Here is a 16584-nt window from a genome sequence, read left to right as displayed (position 1 = left end):
TCAATTCTAAATTGATTCTACTTTATACTTGATTAAGTCATATGATTGCTCTTGCTGTCATATCTGTGATATGATCACCTCTGTGGCTCTGGACTGGGAAAGTCCAGGAGTTGATAACCACCTTATTGTATTCACATTGTATTTCTTACCATAGTATTTTGCACTTCACAGCCTCTATCCTCTCAAAAATTGTAAGTGATCAAGTTGTACTTTAAATCTCATTTAAAATTAGAGAGACAAGATACTGAGCTGAGCCTCATCTATTTCATTGTGACCTGCTGATAGACAGAGCTTCTTTTTCCATTTCTGGCTATCTTCTGTTCTTTGAGCTGTATGCTTTTAACAAAATAGATAAAAGGGATGGGCTGCTTTCTTTGTAACCCAGATGAAATTTCATGTTCAACCTTGTTGAAAAGGTTATGGTGGTGGGTAGGTATAGCAGATTGAATTAATCCCCAGTCCAACTCCACAGAAACCAAATTTGAGTGAGGTTATTTGAGTGTGTGTATCTGCACATGTATATTTTATGTATATAATGTATGTATTTGGAGGCATAATGAAAAGCAAGTTCTGGCTCACTGTGGTTTCTCTGTATCCCTGCCAGGCATACTAATGCTTCACCTTCTGCAATCAGAGCGTTTCTCAGGACTCTCAATAAAGTAGCATATTTGTATGCAAAGTCATTGAGAGCTGCCAACATCATGATGACATGATTCATCGTTTTTGCTGATTCTCAAGGCATTTTTTGCATAAAGAAGCCTTTGAGAACTGAGCAGAACCTCATTCTTCCTTTCAGGGCTGGCTGTCAGGGCACTGCAGACAGCTTTTGTGTTCACTAAGCCGATTTCTTTCACAGGGTAAAGTTCCCACTGGGGGGATGTGGTTGCCAGGACACATAAAACAGCTACAGCAGGATGCAACTCTGGGCTTTGCTTTGGCCCTAAGAGTGCAGGTGAAGGCACTGCTAGTTACACCTGATGGATGGTTTTATGATCAAGTTCTCCTAAACCTTAAGAAACAGCCTTTACTTTTTTCTTTTTTCTTTTTTTTTCTTTTTTTTTTTTTTTTTTTACTTTAAGCAAAGAAGAGAGCATAGGACCCTCTTCCATTGTTAGCACCATAAAAGCTGAATGTTCACAGCGCTGCAGCGTGTTTTACAATAGCACTGTGTTTGTTGGCGCTTCCTGTTTACCACTGGAAGGGGCGTTCTCTGGTGGCCGAGCTGCCTGTCGCTACTGTGCCCCTAGTCTTTTATTGGGCAGTTATTCTTCCACTATAGCCTTTCTTCAGCCTTTCTTCTCCTTTAACAACCTATATCTGAAAAATACAAACAGCATGCCAATATAGTCTGACCACTGCCATATACAGAAGTAAAATTATTTCTCCACTGTTATACATTTCTCCTGGGTTTATATATACTGTGATTTGAATTTTCTTGCCCAGTAACTTGCGAAGACGTCAGCTTTCTGCCCAGTATGAACACAAATCCTTTTCAGAGTAAGCGGTCTTCTAGATACAATCTGTAGCTCAGGCCTATTTTTCATGTTTAATGTGCTCTTTGTTGTGATTGAATAATAGTTCTTTCATCAGTGTTTCACATTACTTAGTCAAATGACCTCTGTCTTTAGCAATCTTACATCTACACAGTTGCCTTTATCACCCATACTTGTGATTTCCTCAGAGAAATAACATCAGGTTTATTTAACAAGCCACTATTGTCATAAAAGTATATTGCCTAACATGAACTACATTATAGCCTTTATCAACAGTCTTGCACCTGCTTTTGTACCGGTGACTAGATCAGATTAACTGTCTGGCTTAGTCAGCCAGTTACTCCATTTGAAAACCAGTGCATCAGGGAGAGATACAAAGAGTGTTCATGCCTGCAGACTCCTGCACGTCTCTGCTAACACTGACAGCAGCTGTGACGATGACCTGGGGTCACCAAAGCCCTCCTCTATGGGTTAAGAGCCCTTTAGTTTTAATGACTCCTGGCAATGTTAGCCAGGAGTAGCTAGTTTTAAACTGGCAACCTGGATCTCATGGTTTCTGTGGCCCATTAACAAACTTCTAAGCCAGTCAAACCTTTCTAGAGGGGATTTGGAAGAGTTACTCCTTTAATGCTGTGGAGAATGGCTTGTGCATCCCTAGTACGTGTGGGAAAATATGGTCCTGAAAGCTGATTGTTTGAAGAAGATTGTGGGTTAGAATTAGCGTGCTTTATAGAATTAAGTTGCTGAAAATGCTTCTGCTTTACCTTCATAATCTGTTCAACAGAAATCAGTTGCATGTGCTCTGATTGTGTTTCATACATAGTCAAATTGGTTCATCTACTATGTGGAACCTAACATTGTGGGAAAACTCTGAAAACAGTATGGAAACATTTCCTAGTCTGTACAGCCATGTTAGGTGGCTGTAAAGCATTGACATTCTTTTTGAACAACTTTGATACCTGATACAGAAGAAACCTCTAAGCACTACTGCTGCATGTAGTTTTTTAAAGCAGCTTTAAGGAGACAGTTTCCCAGACCCATGGGATATCAGAGATCTGGTTGCTTAGCTCTCCCTAGGTTACTGAGAAAGTTTCTTTCAAAGTGCTGGTGTGAGCTGGTTAAATTGCAGCTCCTTGTAGTTATCATGAGGTGCCATTTCTGACCTTCTTTGAACTAGGCAAATCCTCACCTAACACTCACAAACCTCCTGAAGCACTGTCATAATTTGCATTTGATTCAAATGATCATCTAAGATAAGTTATCCAAGGAGAAGCTCTTCTTCCATTGCCCTAAATTCTTGATCAGGAATACAGAAAAAAAAAATTGTTGTGAGCTATACTTGGAATAACTCAATACATATATGTAGTTTTGGTTATGAATCGATGGCCTTTAGTGACTTAATTAAATGTGTCTCTTTAAAATAATTTGTATTCATTCCTTTTTTTTTCCCTGTGTGTCAGACAATAAAACCCAGAACAAAAGCTACTGACATCAAATAGATCTTGGGAAAAAGCTGTTGCTCAAAGCAACCCTCACAGTGATTATACAAGAAACATACCAGGATATGGTACTGCCAGATGTCAAGCACCTCGGGAAGTTACAATCAGATGCATTTCTTTTCAGTAGGAAATGAAGTTTGTCTAAATTTTCTGGGACAATCATCCATGGTACTGCCAAAGGGATTAATTTCTTTCCCTCTTAGTGTAAAATATGCTTCTCAGTGGTGACCTTTTTTTGAAAAATTAGGTCCTCAATTTAGGACTTAGTTAATAGTTATTGCCTCAAGCCCTGATAAAACACTACAAATACGTAAATATCTTTTAATTCCTAAAGACTCTATCCTAATCTACCAGTTAAAAGCCAAGTTTCTAATTAGTTTGTTTGTTGCCTTGGTTTGGGCTTGCTGCTGTCAGAACATGGTGGGGGTTTTAGTGTTTTCTATGTATTTGTGAGAGTTGACTCAAAACAAAATGAGCTCAATGTGGAACTCAGTGCTGTGGCAGTCTGTTTGCTGCTTTGCTGTTTCACAAAGTTTGTTAATTTGTTGGCAAAATTATTACTGTGGAAGCAGCTGCAGGCAGCATTTGCATAGCAAATGATAATGCAAATCACAGAAATGGAGTATGAGACAAGTCTGTTCCCTGTGTTTGGGCAATCAGAGACCAGAGTGCCCAGACACTAGGGAGAATGGTAATTTCCCTGGACAGTCTTCTAAAAAAAATGAAAATCACTGTGCATGTGACAACAGACAAAACAATAATTCTGAAACCAATGCATGAAGCAATACAGCCATCATCCTTTTTTAATGATGGGATATGAAATTTTGTGACTAATTTATTATTAGATAACTATGTCAAGTGTATTCTTTCTCTTTGCTCTTTGCTGGTTTTGCTAGCTGAATTTTCCTGATCTGTTCAAAAATGTTTCAGATATCGACGAATGCCTTGAAGGTGGTTTGGGAACCTGTGGCCAAACTTGTAACAATATTCCAGGGTCCTACATCTGCTCCTGTTTGCCCGGCTACACTTTGGATATTGACAAATGGTCTTGCTATGTGAACGGTAAGGTAATTTTCTTTTTTGATGACTAAAAAGGAGCTTTGGAGATTTAGTTAGCATTATTTTTCAGAGTGAACCATGCCCTGTTCCCTACTGGACAGGACTCGAGTGCTCTGGTTCGCTGATGGAAAAAATGCCTCTTCTACTGTGTGTGTAAGCACAAGGCCAAAAGTGGGTGTGATGGTGAAGAATGGAAAGTATGGATGAATGAACATATGAAAACAAACAAATAAAACTAAACAATGTCTTCCTGTTTAGTAGACATACTCTCTCTGTGTGCTCAGAACTGTGAACTCTCTTATCCCATCCTTACTACTTCCAGGAAAACACAGCAGTACACAAGATTTTGCTACCTTTGCCTCTTTCAGTGTGTTGGCATCAATGTCTTTCCGGTGTGTTTAGATTCTAGGGACAGTGCTGTGAAATCAAAAGCAGGAAGCGCTTATTTTTGGTTTGGCCCTTTGGCAATTTCTTAATAAACATAAGCGCTACTGTGAGTTCTTTCTCTCCCTTGCTCTGTCCTGAGTGTATACATTGATTTTTTGAATGTGTAAGATGCATTTAATTTTTAAAAGATTTTAGCCTTTCTAAGAGGAAAATATCCACAGTTATGGCCTTTGAATAACCTTCATTTTGTCCTCAACTGATGCTGCCCAGGGAAAAAAATCCTGTTGGATGTTATTGATTGGTTTAACCCTATATTGTATCTAGAGTATGAGGTGGGAGTGCTCTGAACTTCACTTCTCACCTCTCCACCTTGGTTTCCTGAATGTCTTGTTTTGGTTCCTGTCTGGGATATGCTACAGCTCCCTTCTTCCCTCTCACTAATGCAGAGATGGGATGTGACAGGGCATGCTTCTGACCCAAGAAGTAGGAGATATACTTGAGTCCCTGTGCATGTAGCCTTTGGGACCATGAACATAACCAAAAGTATTCTGTGCAGCTCCCAAACTGAGACCAACATGATTACTTCAGTCAGCTCCTAGAATCGTCATTACTGACAGCAGCAAGTGACTCACAAAGATCCAAGCTGGATTTTTTGCAGTCCTGCCTAAACATCTCTAGCCCCTTAAATAGAATTTTTAATTTTTTTTAATCAAATGTTTTGTAAACTCTTAACTTCTGAAGTGAAAACAAACGTTATCTCACAGTGATATATGTGCACAGGTGTCTTTCAAAGAACAATCCTACCTTAATATTGGAGGACTTCAACTTTTTTTAACATTATTACTAACATTTATAGCACCAGCAGAAAGTGAGTGATGGTTCAGGAGCTGCTGTGATGGATAAGGAACCCTTATGCTCGGTATAAACCCTTCTGTAGGGGGCACACCAAGTGAAATACCCTCATGTCTTAAAGACAGGAAGCTCTTTGATGCAGCTGTTGTTTACCTGTTCAGTAAACCCCTGATAAAATTAAGTCCCAAATCTGACTGGTGCCTCTGCAATCAAACTTAGATTTGTTCAGTTCCTGTTCCATTTACAGCCCTCCTTCATGGGTGCCTGATAGGAAATTCAGAGAGTGGCAAGAACAAAACCAAAATATATAAATGCACTTGGTCAACTAATTGGCAAAAATGCAAACAGTACAGCTGTCAAATTCCTAGATAAATCAACCTTGCTACACTTCACTGTTCATTTACCATTTACGTAAAGCAAGTCTTCATAGTTTAAATATTCTCATATGGGGTTGCTCAGTGCAAATAACAGCAGAAAAAGAGCATCACTAAAATCCTAGAAGCAGCTGTTATAACTGGGTGATAGCTTGAAAACTTGAGATACAAAAGAGTCTGTTAGTATAGAAACAGAGTGCCGATCATCTTCCTTGTGAACAGAAGAGAATTACATCTTGGGTGCTTGTCAGAACTTTCTGCCTAACTTGCTCTTCACTGGGAGAAATCAAAATTGGTCTCATTCCTCTGCTGTGAAAGGGGTTGAATCAAACCACCTTACATCCATGACGAAGGTGGAGCATCTGGCTAAAATTTGCAGAAGTGATGTCTGTGGAGTCTAAAGCCTCAGGTTTCATGCTAATGGTAAAGATATTTAGTTAAAAGGTTGCAAAAGTGGTCAATAAAACTAGTTTAATTTTCAAAAGTATATGTGCAATAAAACTGATGATAGTGCATCTTTGATGACATACATCCCTGATAAATGGAGAGTCACTCTGCACTGCAGGAAGATCAATTCAATAGGTGATTAGACAGGCTTGAAAGCTGTCATTCTGTTGGATCTATATCAATAATTGCATTTCAAAGTCACTTGGTTAGAGCATTACTTGTATGCCATGTTCTGTTGTTTCAGACAACCATGTTATAAATCCCCACCATTACCACCACAATGGGCTTTCTTCTTTGAATGTTGTTTTAGTGGTAAATTAAAGACTAGGCTGTATAACCCCTTTTTTTTTAAAAAAATTAAAAAGACCCCATTCCTGTTTAAAATGAAGACTAAAATGTGACTGGTTACATAAAAACTCCTTTCCTCTGCTACACACTTGATAGACATCCCTAATATTCAAATTGCCTAAATGAAAACCATTGTGGTTTGGAAATGCAGTTAAGGTTCCTTGGGCAATCTTAACCCTTCCCTATGGTGATACCCTAAAAATAACAAACAGGACTTGATAAAACTGGGTTAGTGTAATCTGCAGCCCCAACCATTCTGTCCTACTAATTGTACTTCCATACTTATCACCTGGTTTTAAGGCTGCATTAAGGCTATTTGGACCATCCTAGTTGCTCATCAATTTCAACCTTAACTGGATTTCTAGAGTTTGGGGCATAATTGGAATGCCTTTCATTTTAACATATTTTATGTTAAGTTACTGATATGCTCTTACCCTTCATGCGGTATGAATACAGTTTTTGTCTGGAAGGACTCGTTGCTGTTGAGCTGTAGGAGTTCTAAATACAGGTCTGCATTACAAGAAACCTCCACAGTCTCTAGCTTCTTCCTTTGCCCTGTGTTGGGATCTTCAGTTTCCCTGTTTGGATAGTTAAAGTGAGACTCCAGACCACCTCTCTGTGATAAATTCTTGCTATAGCACAATAGTTGGAAGCTTCAACTTGGAGATGCATTCATGGCGTAATTCTTCCAACCTCTGTTGGCATGCATGCAACGGTTCTTCTGAACTCTGTCTGGGCTGCAGGATTTGGGATTAGTGGTAACAACCACTGCAATCTCAGTTTCATGACTCAAATTTTTGATCTAACTTTCAGCATTAAAAGTGAAAGGACCATTACATTTGTATCTTATTGGTTCTCTGTGATATGCCTGGAAAGTTATCGTTAAAATATGAGAGAGATGGTTAGATCCTGAACTTTCTCTTTGGCTACTATAATACTGATGAGAACTTAATGCAGCAATAGTGCAATGCTTATCTATTAATTGGTCTCTTTTTCTTTTCTCCACACCAGACCCTGCACCATTCCTACTTTTTAGCCATGGAAATGCCATCTTTAGAATTGACACTGAAGGGACCAATCATGAAAGATTGGTGGCTGATACTGGTCAGTCAACGCTTATGGATTTTCATTATACAGAAGAGAAACTGTATTGGGTAGACTCTGAAAGGCGGCTACTTCAAAGAATTCACCTGAATGGCACAAAACGAGAGGTAAAGTAGTCAGTTCCCTGGAATTCTTCAAGTTAATGGGCATAAAACCCTCCATGGAAACCACCTGCTCTTTAGGTACAATTCTGCTGTTCCTGTTCTTTGATTAGCACTTCAGACTTCTTAAATAGTTTTTGCTATCATAATAGTTATGGTCCTGAATCAAGGCTGTTTTACTGGCATTCACAGTACATTTAGTATTTTCTGTGGCTCAAGTGAAGGGGAGTTAAAAATGAAGGAGAGGAAATTCAGACAAACTAAAGCTTTGAAGACAATAATGTTTCTATCAGTTTTAAATTAATCTCTGGCATTATGGAAGTTTGTCTTCCAGATTACTGTAACTCAAACTGGCACAAACGGTATGAGAAGAATGTGCTTGAATTCCTACTGATTTTTTCTCAAACCTTTTATTGGTTTCTATGGTTGCACAAATGCTTCTTTTAGCACTTCATCCTTTGTTCAGAAAAAGCTGAGCAGTTCATTGCATCTGGCTGATTAAGAAGGGCAGACAGGCTGTTGTGGCTGAACTTTAATGCTGTGAGCGCCTTCTTTTGTTTGAGAAATTGCCAGTGTTCCTGTGGAGCCTTCACTGATGTATTTTATGCTGATTTTTAAGAATCAGGGTCCAGCAACAGTGTGTCAGGAAGTCTTCCATCTGTAACGGTACAGGTCTGGGTGCTTCATAGCGTGCCAAATGCGAAGTTGTAGCTAAAAGATTAGTCCAGTGTATTTCTCATGGAGAACAGTTTCCCCTTTCACAGGGGGTCACTGAATTCAGAAGAGGTATGTGTAAATACAAAGACCAAATGGAAGTGCTTAAAGAATAAGAAAGATAAATATCTACAGTTCTGAGAGAAAATGAAGCAGGTGAAGGAATGAAATGGGAAGCTTCAGTCTGCCACTCTATTCCCTATATTGAAAATCAAGTTTAGGGTAATCATTAGGATGCTTCTTGCTGGCAACTCTTTTTTTGTTTACAGAGACTATGTTACATAGACAAAGGCATTTCAGGATTTGCTATTGACTGGATAAATCAAGACATTTTCTGGGCCAATAGACAGAAAGCAACCATAGAAGCGACAGACATGAATGGGAAGAAACGCCGAGTTCTTCTCAGAGATGTTGGTCGTCCCACAAGGATTACCATTGATGCTGAGCAAAGGTAATTTTAACTAGGTTAGTAATTTCATTGAAATAGACTCAAAATATGCAAAGTACCATGATTGTGGTTTCTAGGCTGCTGAGCTAGTCTGTGCACAGTGTATGATCTATCCTTGTCCAATACCTCCTTGAACTTTGACAAAAGAGGATAAGAGATTAAGCATGTAAGAGATAAATAGAGAAGTGCATGGGAAAAACCCGCCGAAGTCTAATGCAGAATCTATACCTCTTGGTCATCAGGGAAGATTTTGCTAGTGAGGAGAGCTGAGGGAAAAGAGGCATTGCTGGTCCTTTCTCAAAGACAGCAAAGTTTCAGGGCAACAGGAAGCAGGATTGGAGCAGCAAAGGGAATGATGCCTGCAAATGCTGGGAGTCCCTTGTCCTCCAAACCTGGCACACTTAGCATATAAATTAGTACGTTTTCTGAAAAAAAAAAGGTCTAAACTTACAGTTTTGCTCCCGTTTCCCTTGTCTCTTTGACAGTTGCTCTGAATATTGGTTCTGAATCTACTGTTGCTACTTTGTGTCACTAGTAATTTGGCCTTCATAAACATGCCTCTTTCAGCTTCAAGCCATTTACACTGAAAACCATGCTCAAGTAAGAGATTTGGCCTTCTCAAGAATTATCGATATGAATTGTCACAGTGGTCTCTCCATGCTAATTTCTCTTCACACACAAACCTTTTCCATTGAAGTTGCAAAAATGAAAGCTTGAGGAGACTTTGAGATGCTTCTGTTTCATACAGCAAAAGCATGTTTTTGTTGCCACTTTTGATTGCAGTAAAGTTGCTCAGCAGTGTGTGAAACTGTTTTAATATTAAGGCTTATAGGTCCTTTCCTAGTACATTTATACATAAATCAATCTTCTGATGCTAGTAGCATTACTAGTATTCTTTGGAGTCTTGTCATTTGGGTAGGATTTAAAGGCCTGAATATCAGCCTGTAGGGGTTTTTTTTTTTCTGATTTGCTTTTGAATGTAGTATTTACTAATCTTGGAAATATTCACAAGTCCTCAAACCCACTGTCAAATGCCATCAAAACACCTGTTACAAATGGCATTATAGGGATATATTTGATGAGCTTATGCGAAAGTTTGGGGAGACTCAATTGCGTATATTCACCTAGGTGTGATTCACCATGCATAAAAGCTGTACTCATGTGCTTACAGGGAGGCCAGCAAGCCAGTAATAAACTCTAAAGAAAGTAGGCTCCAAGAAGTCTAACCATTTTTATGCCCTATGGCAATTTGCTTGTATGAAAACTCTGAAGGCTCTATTTTTAATGTGAAGTGAATTAAAACCCCCAGCATGTTCACATGCACAGGCATAAACATGAGCTAAATCTGATATTAACAGTGTCTTCCTTCAAATGTGTGCAACTCTTAAGTAATGAAGGCCAATGTGATACCCTAATAATAGAGTTTTTCTCAAAAGATGTGTCTGGATATTAGCAGTGATAGGATTATTTTAGTAGTAATAATATAACTATTGTTGTAAGATTGATTTAATTTTTTTAATGGTGTTTAGAAATGCTGAAAAATAAAGATTAAGACTAAAGAAAAACAGAGGGCAAATACAGTAAAGACTGGCAATTACTCAAGCCAGTTTCTAATCTTTATTCTTCTTCTGTCTTCCTGTTTTTCCTATCATATCCTGTCCCTACACTGATTTGCAAAATTTGTGCATGGATACTATAACCACCTTTGTTTCTTAGTTTCCTGATCTGTAAAAAGTGAATCCTAGCATTTGTCCAAACTTCCAGAGTAGTGATGTTTCTTAAATAACAGGTGCTATAGAAATGCAAGCAGATATTAATAAAGTGCTTAAAAATGGCAGCATAAAATTGGGCTGTCCTTCTGGAAACATGTTTTCACCTATACATTAATAACATATGATAACTGTAGACTATGTAACAGTGAGGAAAATCTGTGAGGCAGGGGCTGATTCTTCCTGTTGGTTTAGTATAGTCCCTTGCCAGTGAGATCTAATCCGTTTTGGGGCCTTTAACAAATGATTAACATAAACATAGTAAAGCTGGCTTTATGCTACATTGTTTTGTTCATATAAATTCTGCAATTTTGTGAAGACAAGGCAAAGCAATGATGCTTCTTGGAATTTTTGTGGGTAAGAAGCCCAAGCAAAGAATATAAACCCAAACATTAAAAAATGAAATATACACAAATGAGGGATAACTCGCTATTTTGGAAGGGCTGTTGTTAACCTTAGTCACATCGGTAAGTCTGGGTTCTGATCCATGAATAACCTGATGCATAAGTAGCTTCAGTGCAGAACTGTTTTGAGTATTTGAGTTGTATTTTGACTGTGTCTTAATTTAGTGACAGCATAGTCTGGCTGCTCTAACCAGCAGGAAGGTAGAAAGAAAGGAGAACAATAATAGAAATGGTATTTTTAAGTTAAGCACTTAAGTTATGTGTTCAGCTAGAGTTTCTGGAGATAGATTCCTCCCTAGAGGCAGAGGGCAATGTGTATCTGCCTCAAAAATGTGCCTTTCCCCAAGTTTGCAGGAGTTTCCCGTAGATTGGAGAGGTTATTCCAGTTTCCTTCTCTGGCTGCATGGCCGAACAAAGCAGAGAGACAGACGATAGTGCTTCATGGTTAAGCTGGGCTGATTCCTGCCTGACCTACATTAGAGAAATTTCTAGTGTCTCATTGCTTTCTGAAGAGAGTCAAACAGTTTCTGATAGAAACGTATTTATTAAAATAAGAAAACAACTGTGACAAAACTTTAGTGGTAATATTTCTTCTGTTAAGCAGACAAAGCTTTGTTGTAAAAAATTATTTCCATTCTTAATAGAACAATGTTAAGGGGAGATGTATATGGGGCTTTCCTGAAATAGGTGAGTACGTATTAAGGAAATCCCTTGCTTTATTATTGGTTTTAGTTCTGAAAGCACTGTGGTAAGACTGAAAAATTCTGTATACAGGAGCAACTATACAAGGAGTGTGTAGCAATGATGTGATCTTGCAAATGTGGCTTGTTTTTGGGGGGTTTTTGTTTTGTTTTGGTTTTGGTTTTGGTTTTTCCCCAAAACATGCTTCTCTTGCCTGCAGGCTATTATTTTGGTCTTCAGATGGTACAGTTTCCAGCATACACCGGGTGTCCCTCAGTGGAAGTGATGTGAGAAATGTTTTAAGAACAACAGAAAAAATAAAGGCAATCTCACTAGATTTGGTTGACACAAGGCTCTACTGGATCCAACATGACCATGGGAAAGAGATTTCCCATATTGGATCATGCAACTATGATGGCGGAGCTGTTCACTTGCTCAAAAATTCTGTCCGGTGAGTTTTCCTGAGCTTGTCAGAAATAAAACACTCATTTCCCAGAGATGCAGTTAAGCTCTCTTCCTCATTCTCCCTTTTATTTTGTTGGTTCATAACACAATAAGGAGTATAAAGTGCAGTGCAAATGTAACTGTAAATCTAAAACTACTGATAGGAAAATGGACAAAAGTCACTGTTGTAAGGATAATACTGCCACTCAGTACTCTTCATCTTCCAAGCTTTTAGCAAATGATAACTACTTAATCCTTAGAAATACTCTCTGGGTGTTTATTAGCAACCTTTTTCTGCAGATAGAGAAACGAAAACCAAAGAGATTAAATGATTTGTCCAAGGTCACAGTGGGTGAGCTCAGGTGTCTGAGCTGTGCTCAAGAGACTGAGCTACATCAGGTCTTTTCTATCCCTATCCTCTTCTAAGCCTGTTGTCCTTCTTAGCTGCTGGGCAGGGAGGCTTGGATAACCCCTTGTGCTCAGGCTCTCCAGCAAGCATCAGCAGATGTGGCGAAAACTGTCCTATGCAACAGAGTTTTTCCCCTCTGCTCCCCAGTGCTGGGGCTAAGCACAGCTGAGTGGGCTGTCAGACCCATGTGCTTTTGGGTGCCTCTAATAGTTGGCTTTCATGCTTTGTGGTGGTACAGATGCTCCACGGTGGGCATGTTTTCAGTGAGGTACTCAGGAAAATGTTACCTTACATCACTGCAGTTTCTGTCAGTGTGGCTGGATTGGCATATGTGTAATAGGGATTGCCAACTGCAAAATGAGAAAAATACATGGTTTCACTGGCTTTCTGATTTAAACATAAAGCACACCATTTGTGTATGATGAACACAAAGCTGATTTCTCCCCACATTGCCAGCTGTCACATTCGATTTTTCCTTACCCTTTTCCCCTTTCTCTCTCGAGTTGGCTGGTGTTCACTAGGGCATCAACACTTTTGAGCCTGGATGACATGGATTCTCCTTTTTCCACCTGGAATTTGTACTGGAACGTAGAGGCCAAAATTCCCCCTTTCAGTATTTTTACTGCTTTCCCTCTTACTTAAAACTGGGCCCTTTTGTGGTTCCTGCTGGCTGCTACAACTGACCAGCGAATGGAAAATAAATTCCTGTGGTACGAGAAGCTGCAGGATGGATTTTAGGAACACCCTACTCCTACCCCTCCATCTCCACCCTGATTTCCTGGGACAGACATAAGCATCAGAGCAGGCACTGGAAATTGGGAAATGGGGGAAATTTTCTGGCCTACATCCTTCAACAAAGCAAGTGTCCATTTTAATTGCTGGGTTCACCAGAAGCAGGGTGATACCTAGGCTTTCTCTTTCAATTGAGTCTGTCCTGAACAACAGCTCATATAACCCGTGAGACATGCAGGTTATCCATTTTGCATCTATTTCTTGCAAGTCTGCAGGATTTTGGGTGCTGGCTTATTTGGTAACATCTCTGACACCTCATCTGATTCTCATATATGTAAGATAATATAAGATATATGTAAGAATACAAAGAAAGGTTATTTACAGTGAACTTGATTGAGCTAGATGCTCAGAAAATGTATGAGTGAGTAAATATATAGGGATCATGTAATGTGCCACTTTGTGTTATCTGCTTTTTGTTGTAGACATCAATTGCTTGGTATGTCTCTCTTTGCTGAGCACCTGTACTATTCAGAGTTGAAATCTGGTATGATATGGAGAGCCAACAAGTATACTGGAAAAGTTGTAGTCACAATTAGCCTGAAGCCATCATTTTTTCCACCAGTGGAGATAAAAATGGTGCATCCTTTTAAACAGCCAGGTGCAAGAACAGATTCTCAGGATTTTGGTAAGTAAACTATAATGATACAGTTGTATGTGTGAGAATAATTATGTCATATGCTCTTATTTTTCACAGTAATAATTTTCTTCATCAATATTCCAGGTCTCAGTGAAGTCAAGAAAAAAGTTTCCTTTAACTTCACTGATCCACAGTTCCACTGGATGTGTGTAACTCCAGCTGGAGTATCAGGCTGGAAGTGTGCTGAGCATGAACTGCTCACTTCATTAATCTGAGTACACATGCAGATAAATGTGATTTTCTCTTTCTCTTCCCTTTGTTTACACAAAGATGTTTTTATACTTTCATGCTAAATGCACAAAGCATGCAAGTTTTTAATCCTCCATGTAACTTATCTTCGTCAAATGTCTGCTCCCTTCTGGAAGTTTTATTCTAATGTGCATCTAAACATCTCTGTTTATTATGGCACTGAATGATTTTATGTGCGTAGTATGTCCTACAAGTGATACTGTGGATGTCTCAGCTTTGCTGTGAAATGGCTGGATTAAGAGTCAGCATGTTTTAGACAGACTTGAAGTTGCCATAATAACTATGAAATAAGAGCCTTGGGTCTCTTTAACTGATATCAATTGCAGCCTCCAGTATGAGGTGATCACGTCACTGCCTTTCACTGTGGATCAGAAAATGAAGGTAGTTGACTATGGATAGCTCACTCTCCTTGAGGATTCCTGCTGAGGCAGTAGGAAGTAGAGGGTGTCCAGAGGAAAAAATATCTTGTTCTCTGATCTCTGGAAAGCAGACATAGAGTATTCTTCCTTTAATAGAATAGCCTTTGTCACCAGTTTTGCTTGGATACAAACAACTGAGCAAGCAGCATAGAGGCATTTGTGTGTTGAGCAATGGTTGCAGAACTCCCAAGGGGAGACGGCCATGGGTTCCCCGAGGTATAGGTGGTATAAGACATGAGGAGAAAGTAGTGTTTGTTCATATGAGCAAAAATGAAACTGTAAATATCTCTCTTGAACCATTTCTAAATATCTACTATAAAATAGGCTTTGTCTGTCTTCATGCCAACCAACAGCTTTATACAGTACCATGCTGTCTCTCCTTCCTGAAGCCTGGTCTGAGTGGGAAAATCAAAATCTTCAAGGGAACTTTCCCCTTCAAATGCTTTGTTTGCAGTGCAAAGAGCTGTTGGGATGCAGAAAAGAAAGTGCTCCTGGAAGTCAAGCTTATACTTGTAAACACAAGGAGCCTCCATTCAGAGACAATACCTGTTCTGTGCTTCCTTTGAGGAAAACAGTCATGCTGGCAAATGGAAGCACTTTTTTCAGCTGACGCGTTTGGTGCCCTCACACAGAGTAACTATGGAAGGATACGTTTGTGGTGCAGACAGTGGCATGTCCACACATCTCAGGGTTGTTGCAATGAGATTTGGAAGGTCTCATGAGGCTTCTTTGGGTGTCTGTCACTAGTCTGCATACGCATGAAGATGGAGAGGAAGAAACAATGACCAAGAAAGGTAGTTCATGATAGTGGTCTCTTGAACCTCAGTGGCTAGTGGTTGTGTTACGTATGTCCTCTCCACAAGAGTGTGTAGCATAATTTCATTGACTATGGGCACCTAGCTTTTATCCTTCTCTTAGAAGATTAACTCCACTTCTTCTACCAGGACATGTTGCTTTCTGCTGTTTCTCTTTCCACTGGAAAGAGGGTTTCCCCACCTTTATTAATAAATAAGCTACCAGTGTTTTTAAATGCCTTGCAGTATATACACCTATATTTCCAGCATGTTTAGTAAATTTTTTGTATGATGGTAAGTGGTGTCAGCAGTAGGCCTTTTTTTATTCCAAATACCTTCTTGTAAAAATGTCTGGGAAGTGATGGAGTAGAAAGCAGCTTAACAGGCTGAATCCAGATGAACCTTTTGGACTTTGCATGTACGTTGTTTGGCTTATCCAGTGCAAGAACTGGGATGAAAGGAGGACTAATGAGCCTGCAGTACAAATGAGATTTATAGCTGATCTTACAACAGAGAAACCTGGAGATAAAAGCATACCTAGACTAATTGGATACTCTGTACATGCTAAGAAAGTGTATGTTGCAATGTAGTGTCAGCTGTGAATTATCAGGCCTTCTGTAAAGCAGATAGCAAGTGAGTTCCTTCAGATGAAAAGGGAACTGACGAGAAGTGCTCAACTGACATGATTTGATTTTTTACTGGAATTTGGATTATTTACTTTACTACTTAAATTCCTCATGTCCCCTCTTCCCTTTCTCTTTAAAAAGACTTTCCTGGATTGGCCGGGGCCAATAAGTACAGAGAAGAGCATTAATTCAGCTATGGGTTTGCTATAACCCCACACAACAACTTTATTATGGCAATATCCGGAAGATGGCCTCTAATTTACCTCAACTCTCTTTGACAGCTAATCCTAGATTTGATGACAGAACGTGTATTTATAAATGCCTGCTGGAATGTTCTTCACACTTCTATTAATGGCTCATAAAATATCTTAATTACCTTAAAATCTCAAAGACTGCCTCTGGAATTTTTTTGAAGTATCTTCTCTGACAGATTAATGATATTCAGTACACTCAGGATATTTTTTTTGAGGAATTACTTTGTGTTTCTTTCCAGTGTAAGATACCAGCATCAGGCTATTGTCTGAGAATACCCAT

General features: G+C 39.2%; 1 protein-coding gene across 1 annotated transcript in view; it reads left to right on the top strand.

The window, feature by feature from the left end:
- EGF (epidermal growth factor) overlaps nucleotides 1-16584 on the top strand; it is a 59978-nt gene that overhangs the window by 5223 nt on the left and 38171 nt on the right. Inside the window, exons 2-6 of the mRNA XM_009486232.1 lie at nucleotides 3923-4054; nucleotides 7471-7670; nucleotides 8648-8829; nucleotides 11901-12131; nucleotides 13748-13950. Coding sequence (XP_009484507.1) covers nucleotides 3923-4054; nucleotides 7471-7670; nucleotides 8648-8829; nucleotides 11901-12131; nucleotides 13748-13950 — 948 coding nt within the window. The remainder of the gene's footprint in view (nucleotides 1-3922; nucleotides 4055-7470; nucleotides 7671-8647; nucleotides 8830-11900; nucleotides 12132-13747; nucleotides 13951-16584) is intronic.

The sequence above is a fragment of the Pelecanus crispus genome, chromosome 4 (genome assembly GCF_030463565.1).
Source record: "Pelecanus crispus isolate bPelCri1 chromosome 4, bPelCri1.pri, whole genome shotgun sequence".
Classification (NCBI taxonomy): domain Eukaryota; kingdom Metazoa; phylum Chordata; class Aves; order Pelecaniformes; family Pelecanidae; genus Pelecanus; species Pelecanus crispus.
Note: the sequence above shows the minus strand (reverse complement) of the source record. Positions and strands in the feature narration are given on the sequence as shown.